At 43.4% G+C, this 14,295-nt stretch overlaps 1 protein-coding gene across 1 annotated transcript in view; it reads left to right on the top strand.

The window, feature by feature from the left end:
- CSMD1 (CUB and Sushi multiple domains 1) overlaps window positions 1-14,295 on the top strand; it is an 833,985-nt gene that overhangs the window by 332,034 nt on the left and 487,656 nt on the right. The window contains exon 17 of the mRNA XM_040349812.1: window positions 11,639-11,808. Coding sequence (XP_040205746.1) covers window positions 11,639-11,808 — 170 coding nt within the window. The remainder of the gene's footprint in view (window positions 1-11,638; window positions 11,809-14,295) is intronic.

Below are 14,295 nucleotides of genomic sequence, written 5' to 3'. Positions count from 1 at the left end.
GGTATTGAAGTGGTTAATGAAACTATGTTGCAATAAAGGGTGCCATTCGAGGCTCTGGTGTTCTTCAGAGGCATTGATCACCTCTGCCTGATGTCAGACACTATCTACCAATCACATAAACAAAATACCTCATAAATGCATATTCAGGCAATGCAGATGCAGGGAAAATCTGTAAAGTTCAGAAGCTCATAACAACCATCAACAAGTCAGACTCTTGAATAACCTTTATAAAACTAAACTAAAATTGCATTTCATTTTTCACATTGGCGATGCTATTTGCCTTTAAAAAAAACATCCTGGTCTGACATTAATTACCTTTAACACTGCTATTACACTGGCACAACAAATGATCAGTGCACTTTCAAACAAAGCCATTTTATCCCTCCCCCTACCCTACTATGCTAGCCTACCCACACCATAGATGCATAACTATTTTGCAATTCAGCACATGACCTTTGCTTGATGACCCAATGCAGAAGATGCTTAGGAGACTATAATTTTTCATTCTGTATTAGTGTGGCCAACACACTGAGGATTTCCAACTGAATGTAAAAAAAAGAGTGGAGGCCACAAGCATTAATGCAAGGTATATAAGTATGCATATAGGGAGGTGGAGGTGGTCATTTACCTAGCATATTGAAAAGGAGATGAGAGATAAGCACACTCTGATATTTATTTATTTATTAGGGAAACCCCTTTGACTGTGCCAGCTTAGTACATAACTTAGTGGCTACTATCAGATGTCACTGTGATATTTATTTTTTCTTTATGTCAGCCAGCATGAACCAGTTACATTTATGTCACATGTATTTCTTTCTGTGAGGTATGCAAACTGTAAAATACATAGGATTATTGAATTTTTGTAATCTACTCAGTTTAAATAGATGTTAGCAGATACTCTGTAAAGCAGGGGTCTCAAACTCAAATTATCTGGGGGCCACTGGAGGTAGAGGCTGGGTGAGGCTGGGTGAGGCTGGGTATTGGACCAAAATTCTAAAATGTACAACTGATGCAATCTTAATAATAGTTCTAAATATTAACGGTTGTAAAGAACATAGGTTTCTCTTACCTCCTACTTCTTGTTGCCAGAGACCTGGCAGCGCTTCCTCCTACACAGCTCAGCAACATTTGGCTTGAGTGAGGAAGCAACTGACACCCTCAATATGGCTTGAAGATGCTCATCAGTAAGTTTGGCCCTGTACTTTGACTTATTAAAGTTCATGGTGGAGAAGAGCTTTTCACACAGATAGGTACTCCCAAAAAGGCACATGATCCGCTTGAACATCCTGGAAATCTCAGGAAAGTTGGTGGGCAATTCTCTCATAAATTGTCCAAGCTTGTCTGTTTTTCCATTTATATCCCTGAACTTAGCTTTGAGTTCAGAATTGCACTGCAGATCAATTAGCTCCATTTGAAGCACAGGGGGTGCATCTTCCACATTGAAGGAGAAGGGGTCAGCAAACATTTGGAAAGTGGCTGTGTGTGTCTTGAAGTCCACAAACCTGTCATCAAATTCTTCCTGTAGCTTTGCAATGGCATCAGTATACTTAATGCTGCTGAATGGTGTGCCTGAGTCCATGAGCACCTTGCATGTTGGGAAATGGCAGAGGTTTGTCTGAGAAAGCTGGGCTTTCCATAACACGAGTTTTGCAGTGAATGCCCTGACATTGTCATTGGCAACAGTGACAAGCTGCCCCTGGCCTTGTAACTTCTTATTTAGTATATTCAGCTCCTGTGTGATGTCAACAAGAAAAGCCAAGTCCATGAGCCATTTGGGATCACTTAGTACAGGAACAACCACCCCATCCATCTCCATGAAGGCTTTGACTTCTGCTCTCAACTCAAAAAACCTCTTTAAGACGTTTCCCCTGCTAAGCCAACGCACCTCGGTGAAGTATATAACATCCTCATATACTGACTCTATTTCCTCTAAAAAGGCGCGGAACTGCCGATGCTTCAAGCCCCTGGATCTGATATGGTTGATCAATTTCACAACGTCAGACATCACATTGTCAAACTTCAGGCATTTGCTGCATAAGGCCTGCTGATGGATAATGCAGTGCAGAGCAATGGCCTCTTCCACACCCTCCTCTTGTAGCTTTCTTTGAACCTGTGCCACAAGTCCATTTTTCCTCCCTGTCATTGATGGCGCTCCATCAGTTGTTATTCCTACAAAATTCTTCCATAATAAGCCAGCATCCACAATGGCTTTACACAGCTGGCAGAATATCTCCTGAGCAGTGGTCTGGCCATGCATTGGAATAACTGTGAGCAACTCCTCCAACACTTCAAAATTGTCATCCACACCACGGACATATATTGCGAGCTGCGCAGTGTCAGTAACGTCTGTGCTCTCATCAAGAGCGACTGAGTATGTGTGGAAATTTTTAGCTTTTTCACACAGTTGTTCATAAATGTTACCTGACAGGTCAGAAATGCGCTCTGCCACTGTGTTGGCTGAAAGGCTGATGTTGTTAAACTGACCCTTTTTTTCTGGACAGACTATACCTGCAGCCTGTAACATGCACTTTTTGATGAACTCGCCTTCTTTGAATGGCTTTCCTGCCCTAGCTATCATCTCACTCACCATGTAACTAGCTTCGACTGCTGCATCACTCTCTTTATTTGCTTTCTTGAAAAACTCTTGTTGCCTCAGTAGACATTTTTTAAGTTTAGTGACCTGGGCCTCTCTCTCATCTCCCTGGTATTTGGCATACTCCTCAGCATGTCTAGTTATATAATGACGTCTGATATTGTACTCCTTGTGCACCGCAACATTCTCGGTGCATATAAGACAAGTCGGAATGCCCCTGTGCTCCACAAAAAAATATTCCATCTCCCACTTCTTCTGAAAAATTCTGTGCTCATCATCAACCTTTCTCTTTAAAGCAGGTTTTGAGAAAGACATGACTGGGGCTGGAAGACAAAAACGTATTTGCACTGCACATAACACTAGTTTGTCTCAACTGTACTGCCTACAACAGCTCTATCCTACAGGGACGCCACTGCGTCACAGATTGCGCCTCTGCCACCTCTAATGTTCAATCTTTCAGGATAGTCCCTATGACTCTGGCTGCAGTCACATACACACTCACTCTTCTCTATATGGGAGGGCCACCTGCGAACTACTCCTTTTTTCCTCTTCTTCTTTCTGCACTGCCAGCCAATCACATGGATGAGCGCTCAGCCTATCAGGGCAGTGAGCCAATATTCACTCAGCCCTGATAGGCTGAGCGCTTGTTCCACCCACAGAAATTTACTATCAGGGCTGAGCGAATATGGTCTGACATACAAATAATGCCCCCATCATGTGCCCCTCACATATAATGCCCCATCATGCGCCCTTCATCACCCAACAACACCCTCCACCAGAGGTAGCACTCCCATCATCCACCAGCAACACCCCCCCCCATTCCCCTACCCCCCTGTGGTGATAGCATTATGGGGATGTTGCTGCTGGGGGGGGGGGGGTTGTTGAATGATTGGGATGCAGTATCCCCCTCATCATCCACCAGCAACAACTCCCCCCCAGTAGTAGCACCCCCATCATCCATCAGCTTATGCTATTACCACAGGGGGATAGGGGGAATGGGGAGGGGGCTGTTGCTGGTGGATGATGAGGGTGATACTGCATCCCAATCATCCAACAACACCCCACATCCTGCAGTAGCACCCTCATCATCCACCAGCAACACCCCCCCCCAGCAGTAGCACCCCCATCATCCATCAGCTCATGTTACTACCACAGGGGGGTAGGGGGAATGGGGAGGGGGTGTTGCTGGTGGATGATGGGAGTGCTACTGCTGGGGGGTGGGGTGTTGCTGGTGGATGATGGGGCGTTGTTGTACCATTGGGATGCAGTATCCCCCTCATCATCCACCAGCAACAACTCCCCCCCAGTAGTAGCACCCCCATCATCCATCAGCTTATGCTATTACCACAGGGGGATAGGGGGAATGGGGAGGGGGCTGTTGCTGGTGGATGATGAGGGTGATACTGCATCCCAATCATCCAACAACACCCCACATCCTGCAGTAGCACCCTCATCATCCACCAGCAACACCCCCCCCCCAGCAGTAGCACCCCCATCATCCATCAGCTCATGTTACTACCACAGGGGGGTAGGGGGAATGGGGAGGGGGTGTTGCTGGTGGATGATGGGAGTGCTACTGCTGGGGGGTGGGGTGTTGCTGGTGGATGATGGGGTGTTATTGTACCATTGGGATGCAGTAGAACCCTCATCATCCACCAGCAACACCCCCCCCCAGCAGTAGCACCCCCATCATCCACCAGCAACATAGCACCCTAACCATTCAGTTTGTAGGCCTGCGCACACCCCTCACCAATTCATCAGCGACACCCCCAGCGCCCCCTTTTCTCCCTGGCAGTACTGGTATTGACTTACCAGGGTCAGGTGCACCGCACTAGCTGCGTAGGAAGGGCGAAGCAGGCCGAGACTCGTCGCACCAGGTCAGTGCGGACGGCGCGTCACGTCGGCTCAGCCCCCACACCGCTGACGTCACCTGACGCCGACCCCTGCTTTGCCGGTGTCTGTGAGCAGGGCCGGCCTTAGGTGTTCAGGCACCCTGTGCGAGCTAATCCTGTGGCGCCCCCCCCCCATCTTCAACCCTCGCCCCCTGGTCACCTAAACATACACAAAGAGGACAACAATATTTGTAACAAATAATGCCCGGGGGCCATCTGGCCCTTGGGGCAATATTTCATCTTCTGACATAAAAAATGGGGCACAATTCCTCCTAATGACACCAACAATGGGGCACAATTCCTCCTAATGACACCAACGATGGGGCACAATTCCTCCTAATGACACCAACAATGGGGCACAGTTCCTCCTAATGACACCAACGATGGGGCACAATTCCTCCTAATGACACCAACAATGGGGCACAATTCCTCCTAATGACACCAACAATGGGGCACAGTTCCTCCTAATGACACCAACGATGGGGCACAGTTCCTCCTAATGACACCAACAATGGGGCACAGTTCCTCCTAATGACACCAACAATGGGGCACAGTTCCTCCTAATGACACCAACAATGGTGCACAATTCCTCCTAATGACACCAACAATGGGGCACAGTTCCTCCTAATGACACCAACAATGGGGCACAGTTCCTCCTAATGACACCAACAATGGTGCACAATTCCTCCTAATGACACCAACAATGGGGCACAGTTCCTCCTAATGACACCAACAATGGGGCACAATTCCTCCTAATGACACCAACAATGGGGCACAGTTCCTCCTAATGACACCAACAATGGGGCACAATTCCTCCTAATGACACCAACAATGGGGCACAATTCCTCCTAATGACACCAACAATGGGGCACAATTCCTCCTAATGACACCAACAATTGGGCACAATTCCGCCTAATGACACCAACAATGGGGCACAGTTCCTCCTAATGACACCAACAATGGGGCGCAATTCCTCCTAATGACACCAACAATGGGGCACAATTCCTCCTAATGACACCAACAATGGGGCACAATTCCTCCTAATGACACCAACAATGGGGCACAATTCCTCCTAATGACACCAACAATGGGGCACAATTCCTCCTAATGACACCAACAATTGGGCACAGTTCCTCCTAATGACACCAACAATGGGGCACAGTTCCTCCTAATGACACCAACAAAGAGGCACAATTCCTCCTAATGACACCAACAATGAGGAACAATTTCCTTCTAATAACACCAACAAAGGGGCACAGTTCCTCCCAATTACACCAACGATGGGTCATTACTCCTCTCACTGACACAAAAAAATGTGGCATTGTTCACTGCGTCACTGGTTCCCACAAAGTGTCAGATTGTCAGTCGCAATGTATCAGCCCCGCTATAAGTCACTGATCTCCGCCATTACTAGAAAAAATAAATAAATTCAATAAATATATCCAATAGTTTGTAGGCACAATTCATCCAATGACACCGATAATGGGGCACAATTTCTCCCAATGACACCAATGATGTGACACAATTTCTCTCAATGACACCAATGACGGGACACAATTTCTCCTGACAACACCGATTATAGGGCAACCATTACTCCTATTGACATCAATGATGGGACACAATATCTCTTAATGACACCAATTATCGGGCACAATTTCTCCCATTGACACCAACTTTGTTTAGAAAGTTTGGAGACACCTGGCCTAAATTTATGAAAAAACGTAAAAAAAAAAAAATTGGATAAGTTATATAGCCGAAAGTCATTTTTTTTTTTTTTTTTTCAAATTTGGTCTTTTGTCAAAAAAAAATCTAAAAAAATAAATAAAAAAACACGGAAAAAATAAAATAACACAGAGTTGATCAAATACCACGAGAATTTTTTTTTTTTTTTTTTGTGTACAGCGTGGCATGACCGTACGGTTGTCAGCTTAAGTTACGCAGTGCACATCGCAAAAAATGGCCTGTCATGAAGGGGGGAGGGGGGTAAATCTTCCAGAGGTCACGTGGTTAATCAGTGATTCCCCCCCCCCCTTAATGACAGGCCATTTTGTATATGTGCACTGCGTAACTTAAAGTGGAGGTTCACCTAAAAATAAACTTTTAACATTGCATTTATGAGATTAATGACAATTAGAATCGGCTGTTTTTTTTTAAAAAATATGTCCGTACATACCGTTTCCTATATGTGTTCTCACCGCCGCTTCCGGGTATGATGGTCGGGGCTGGGCGTTCCTAATTGATTGACAGGCATCAAACCGTCGCATACATCGCGTCACGAGATGCCGAAAGAAGCCGAACGTCGGTGCGCAGGCGCCGTATAGAGCCGCACCGACTTTCGGCTTCTTTCGGCATCTCGTGACGCGCTGTATGCGTCGGTCGGATGCCTGTCAATCAATTAGGAACGCCCAGCCCCGACCATCATACCCGGAAGCGGCGGTGAGAACACATATAGGAAACGGTATGTACGGACGTATTTTTTTAAAAAAAACAGCCGATTCTAATTGTCATTAATCTCATAAATGCAATGTTAAAAGTTTATTTTTAGGGGAACCTCCACTTTAAGCTGACAACTGCGCGTTGGTTTTTGATCACCTCTGCCTTTTATTTTTTTCCTTTTTTTTTCAACAAGAGACCAATTTTGACTTTTTTTTTTTTTAACGTTTTTTTTATTAACTGGCCCTCCTCATTGGAGTACAGGTGAGGTGGGAGGAGGGATGACACCTGTCAGCCTGCTGGATAAGGTGGAGGGGACGGGCGGCCTTACCTTTACTTTTCTTCAGCACTGTGTAGCTAGCAGTCTGTCAGTCCCGTTTTGTTCTGGTCCCGCCTTTAGAATTTGAACTGCATGCCTTACGCATGCACGCAACGGCGCCACGCTACCCAGCCCAAGACAGTCAGTACCACCTGACCTGAGACGCGGAGGAGGGAGGAAGGGAGAGCGTGCAGTGTCAGACACTTCGGGCGCATCGGCGCCAACCCCCCCCCCTCTGCAGCGCCGTGCAGACGTGCTGGCTGCCTGAGCAGTAACCCGGAGTCCCGGACACATCATTCACGATCACGGACTGCGAGCTGTGACGGCCGCACGGCACCCTTCTAGTGCAGTGGCCCGCAAAATATCGCACAGCACGGGGAGGGGGCCGCGGGCCGCAAAATTTCGGTCCGCGGGCCGCAAATGGCCCGCGGGCCGGGAGTTTGAGACCCCTGCTGTAAAGCAACTAAGTAAACAAAAAAAAAGGATTCATCTATTCCACCTGTACCTATGTCTGCAGTTCAAATAAAATTGGTCTCTTAACCTTACTTCAATAAAACTAAGGCAGTTATTGAGTTTTAATTTACACTAGTTCATTTAATTGTGTGGCAGGGAAGAAATAATCCAGTTAACACATGCAAGCAACTATTTCCCTGATGCTTTTTGTGTATTGCTCAAATGTAGAAAACACTAGAGTCTGATAAATCTTCATTCAGTATTTAAAGGAAATCATGTTAACTTTTTACACACATACTTTGCAATTCCCTATCCCAAAAGGCTTCACTCTAGCTGAATATCCCAAATGAAAAATTGACTGGATAGCATGGTGTACCTGGCAACAAGAATCCCGAGAGCTGATCAGAAAAACAAACAGCTATGCAGATTTTAGTCATTTTCTTTATTTCCTTTATTTTTGCTTACAATTCTTGAACATTGAACAAAGCAGAGATTTTGATGCTGAAAACTACATTTAAATGAGGTTTGTTCAGATGCTTTCTGGGCAGAAGAGAAATCTGGGGTCTGATACTGTAGAACCCAGATGTCTCAGTAAAGAGCAAATGCTACTGCTTTTTTCTATCACAAGCAATGTTTAAATTCCTTGTGATAGCAATAAAAGTGCAAAAAAATGTAAAAGGAATAGTGTAAAAATATATTTTTTTAATAAAATAAATAAACAAATATTGAAAGCACCCTCATCCTTCTGCGCTTGAGTGAAAAGGCAAACTCATATGTAGGTTGTGCACACATATGTAAACGGGGTTCACACCACACATGTGAGGTATTGTCGCAAACGTTGTAGTGAGAGCAATAATTCAAGCATCAGGCCTCCTTTTTAACTCTAAACCGGTAACCTGTAAAGGCTTTTAAAGCATCACCTATGTTTGTCGCCATTCCATGAGCATGCACAATTTTAATGCATGACATGTTAGGTATCTTTTAACTTGGTCTAACATCTTCTTTTATTATTTACTAAACAATTGGATATTATATTGTGTTTTTAGGCATTAAAAATCATTAAAGGGTATATCTTTCCCCAAAAATTGTATTTGGAAAACGCGCAAATGCACACCATTTTATTCTCTATGACCTCTCCTTAAAAAATATATATAATCAGGGCTTTTTTTCAACGGGAACGCGGGGGAACACAGTTCCGGCACCTCCTGGACTGACTGTATGTAATGGCAAGGGGCGCTGGGGTGTGCTGCAGGGTATTGGGGCTCACTGCTGAGGGAACTATTTTTGCAGGGGGGTCTATTGTTGCTGGCGAGGTCTATTGTTGCTGGTGGGGTTCAGTTGTTGCTGAAAGAGGTCTACTATTAGGAGAGGGGTCTATTGTTGATGGCAGCCAGAGAGTCTATTAATGCTGGTTGTGCAGAGATCTGTTGATGCTGCCTGGAGTCTATTGTTACTGGGGGGGAATTTAGTTGTGGGTGGTCCATTGCTGTTAGGTGGATCTATTGTTGCTGGCTGCAGGGGATCTATTTTACAGTTTTTCTTGATATCATAACCAAATTCCATACAAATTACTTAGCACCACAACAATTATACTTGGGTCTATATTGTCTAAAAGGGGCGGTACTGGGAGGTGGGTAGGGGTGGGAAAAAGGGGTGACTTTGAAAGGGGGAGTTCCTGTACCTATTGTCTGAGAAAAAAAGCCCTGTATATAATGCTTGGCAGTACTAAGTAATTTTCTATGCAATGTACAATATAACCACTTCAGCCCCAGAGGATTTGGCTGCCCAATGACCAGGCCATTTTTTGCGATTCGACACTGTGTCGCTTTAACTGACAATTGCACGTGTGACGTGGCTCCCAAACAAAATTGATGTCCTTTTTTCCCACAAATAGAGCTTTCTTTTGATGGTATTTGATCACCTCTGCGGTTTTTATTTTATATACCAGATACCAGTATCTTTTTTTTTTTTTTTTTTTATTCCGACTCAGAGAACACTTACCGGAGACCTAATCAATTTTGCGTTCATACGCTGTCTCCATCCTGGTTCGCATCATGGTGGGAATAGTTTTTTTTTTTTCTTTGTTTGCTATGTCATTATGTGTTTATATTAAGCCAGCATGGCCACAGTATGACAAAGTGCAAAAAATACATCATAAAACCGAAGTGCCCCTACCCAAGTCGACTAACCCGTCCCCACCCCCCGTACCAAAACCCTCCCCTTTCTCTCCGAACCTCAGTCTCTTAATTTGTCAACTTTTATTACACTACACTACACTTCCTGCTCTATACCATCCGGGCTAGATAACTCTGTGATGACTTATAGTCGACCCAGTCCTGCCATTTAAGTTTGAAACCCCCTTCACCTTCCTCCCCCATAAATTTAAGCTGTTCAATGTAATAAATATCATTTATTTTGTCAAGACAATTCTTCATTGTTGGGCTCTCGGGATCTTTCCACTGTTTAGGGATCAGGCTCTTAGCTGCATTCAGGATATGGGGGAGCAAGGTTCTCATATACTGTTTACTAGTCATGTTTGTCCCGTGGAACAAACACACCCACGGGTCGACTGCTATTTTAATTCCTGTAATTTCCTTGATTGCTGATACCACTTTATGCCAATATCTGTTGATTTTGGGGCACGTCCACCAAAGGTGTGACATGGTTCCAGGTTCCATACAACCCCTCCAACAGAATCTGGAAGTCTCCCCTTGGAATCGATGTGCAATGTCTGGGGTGATATACCATCTTGATAAACATTTAAAATTCATTTCTATCAACCCGCAGTTAGTTGAAGTGATGTGCGTCATCTTCAATATTTTCCCAAAATCTTTCTCAGTATCCCCTGTTGCCAACTCTTCATCCCATTTTTTAATATACGATGGTAGCCCCTTATTTTTTAGTCCCGACAGTATTTTGTAAATCCGTGATATCCCGCCTCGTCCGCTCGAGGCTAGACACATACGCTCTAGTGGGAGCAAATTTCCCTCTAGCCTGATCGGATGAGGAAGGGAGTCCACAAAGTGTTTCAACTGTTGGTATCTCAACCAATTCAGCTCAAACATTTCTTTGTGTTCCCCAAGTTCCTGATAAGTACAGATTTTACCGTTTTTCAGTATATCTCCTAATTTTATATCATTTTTTTTAATCCAGCTCCCAGACAAGCTTACTTTCCCCGGTACAAAATAATTTGTGTCATATAGTGGTATTAGTGGGGAATTATATCCCCAATTTTCGTTTTTGTGGACCCTATCCCATATAAACATAGATGTCCATGTGATCGTATATAAGTGCTCTTTAACTGTCTAAAACAGATACCAGTATCTTATCTGTGACTGATGTTGCAAACATCAGAAAGTATTTTACCATTATTGACTGTTGCTGCAGTTTTAACTGAACTTATTTCTAGTGCAATAAATACATTTTTATTTATCTAAAGACTGATAAGTTTTTTATGCTATTCCTTTGAGGTTAACTACTGTACCACTTACTCACAGTACTTTCCCAGGTAATACAGGAATTGTATTTGTCATCTATGTACCTGTGATAATGCTATGACTTACATAGTGGCTATGACTATGCTAACTTTTACTTTGATTTGGAGGCTCATGCACACCGGTGTGTTAGATGCATGTTTCTAAAGTTGTTTATACTCCTGTTTGCATGATTCCTCTATGAAATTTCCAGTAACGTCAGTTGGCTTTAACACAGGTTTTAGAATGTTCCATTTTAAATGTATTTCTCCAGATTTTAGAATGTTACATTTTTATTGAATGCATTTTACATGTATTTCCTCTGAAATAGTTGTAACACATTATTGAATTGTATTTTTTATTATTTTTATTTTTATTTTAGAATTGTGCTTATTGTTACATCCTAAACATTGAAGTACAATTAGAATTCACCATTTTTTAAATCATTTGTTTTTAATATACCCATTGCCTTCAGCTGAATGTGGAGCAACAGTCACTGGAAATGAAGGAACACTGCTGTCTCCAAATTTCCCAGCAAATTATGACAACAATCATGAATGCATTTATAGAATAGAGACTCAACCAGGAAAGGGAATCCACTTAAGAGCTAAAACATTTCAACTGCATGATGGTGATATACTGAAGGTAAAATATATAAAATATATATATTTATAAATACTGCATACATATTGTCATGTTGTTTTACTACAATATATGTATAGTTGTGAAAATTTGTTATTGCAAATCATTCAGAATCCATTGAAAATTTTTCAAATCATTGTATAGCACAAAACTTCTGGACAATGTCATTTATTGCTTTATCATGCATGAATCAGTGTCTTTTCAAGATGAACTCAGCATTGATCAGTAGCATACAACACACAGCTACATCGGCTTTAGCCACACAGGCCTAGCATTTTTTTGCTGCTATCCTGGCATTTCACCTCTTCCTACTGCCCTCTGTTCCTCTTAATCTTGGTCCCTCCTTTACATAGTCTGGTCCATTGGGACATATCCCATGCCTCAACAGTAAAACAAAATGAAAAATGTGATGTTTGATGATCTGAAGGAAGAAAATATACCCTGAGATTGGTGTCAGTATGGGGAAAAATACAGAGAGCTTTGAAGGGTATTACAAGCCAAAGATGGTGCTAGGGGGCTAGAAGACTCTGGATGGGTCTTGATTTTACTGTTGGGAATGGGGATTCCTGGAAGCATCTTGGAAAAACTGTGAGGTAATGCTCTCCAGAAGGGGCTTTGATCTTTGAAGCGGACTGAGACTTTGTGGGGGTACCATGGGAGACTAGAGGAAACTGGTCTGGCTGGGGTCCTGGCCATGTAAGCAATTGAGCAAGGAGAGCATTCCCACAATTCATACTAGGATCTTTAGGTCTGGTAAAAATGTAAAGGGGGCCCCATTTACAAAAAGACAACAAATGGTGTGAGGTCCCCTCCTAATTCCATACCAGAAATAATTTTAAGGGGAAACTACAAGAAAAAAATAAATAAAAAACAATGCATGAGATGCCCCCCAAAAAATCTATATCAGGCCCGTATCTGCAAATGCAGCCTGGGAGGCCAGGAAAGTAGGGGGGCACGATTCCCCCCCCTCTACTGAACTATACCAGGTCACATGCCCTTAACATTGGGGATACCTTGACTTCCTGGCAAAGCACCTTATGCCCATATTGATGAAGACAAGGGCCTCTCACCCACAACCCTGGCCTGGTGGTTTTGGGGTCTGCGACTGGGGAGCTTATAAGAATCTGGAAGCCTCCATCAAGAATAATCAGGCATGAAGATACCAGGACTTGCCTATTCATTAATCAAACATTTAAATAAATAAGTCTCTTTATTTAACCACTTAAGGACTCCCTACCGACGATATACATCAGCAGAATGACACGGCTGGGCACAATCACGTACCTGTACGTGTCTCTTTAAGGCCCAGCCGTGGGGTTGTAAGCGCTGCCGCCGTCCGAAGCTCCGTGACCCCGCCCGCGGGACCCGCAGACCATATTGCCGCCAGTGTCCCGCGATCAGTCACCGGAGCTGAATAACGGGGAGAGGTGTGTGTAAACACACCTTCCCCGTTCTCCATTGTGGCAGTGTCAGTGATCGTCTGTTCCCTGATATAGGGAAAGACAATCACTGACGTCACACGTCCAGCCCAACTCCCTTACAGTTAGAAACACATATGAGGTCACACTTAACTCCTACTATGCCCCCTAGTGGATAACTCCTAAACTGCAATTGTAATTTTCACAGTAATCAGTGCATTTTTATAGAACTTTTTGCTGTGAAAATGACAATGGTCCCAAAAATGTGTCAAAATTGTCTGATGTGTCCGCCATAATGTCACAGTCACAAAAAAATCGTTGATCGCTGCAATTAGTAGTAAAACAAAATTATTAATAAAATGCATTAAAACTATTCCCTATTTTGTAAACTATAAATTTGGCGCAAACCAATCGATAAACGCTTATTGCGTTTTTTTTTGCCAAAAATAAGTAGAAGAATACGTATCAGCCTAAACTGAGGAAAAAAATGTTTTTTTATATATTTTTGGAGGATATTTATTATAGCAAAAAGTAAAAAATATTGAATTTTCGTCAAAATTGTCGCTCTATGTTTATAGCACAAAAAATAAAAACCGCAGAGGTGATCAAATACCACCAAAAGAAAGCTCTATTTGTGGGAAAAAAAGGATGCCAATTTTGTTTGGGAGCCACGTCGCACGACCGCACAATTATTAGTTAAATTGACGCAGTGAGGAATCGCAAAAAGGGGCAAGGTCCTTAACCTGCATAATGGTCCGGGTCTTAAGTGGTTAAAAAAAAGCCCAGGATGTATATTCATCATCAATCACATTGGCCAGTGCTGTAGATTCACATCAGTCATGACACCCAATGCCTGCCACCCACAGACACACATCTGATCTCATCGTTTCACTTATGCCAAATGACTGGTCTGGCAGGTGACAGTTGATATACTGTATACAAAGGGACAGGGTCACATAAGTGATGTCACTGACCATATATGGACATAATTATATTTGGTCAATTGCAAAGATGCAAGGTCATCAGCACTCCAAATAGTACCACTATGTTAATTTGAGAAAGGAACCTTATG

Source organism: Rana temporaria, chromosome 4 (assembly GCF_905171775.1).
Source record: "Rana temporaria chromosome 4, aRanTem1.1, whole genome shotgun sequence".
NCBI lineage: Eukaryota > Metazoa > Chordata > Amphibia > Anura > Ranidae > Rana > Rana temporaria.
Note: the sequence above shows the minus strand (reverse complement) of the source record. Positions and strands in the feature narration are given on the sequence as shown.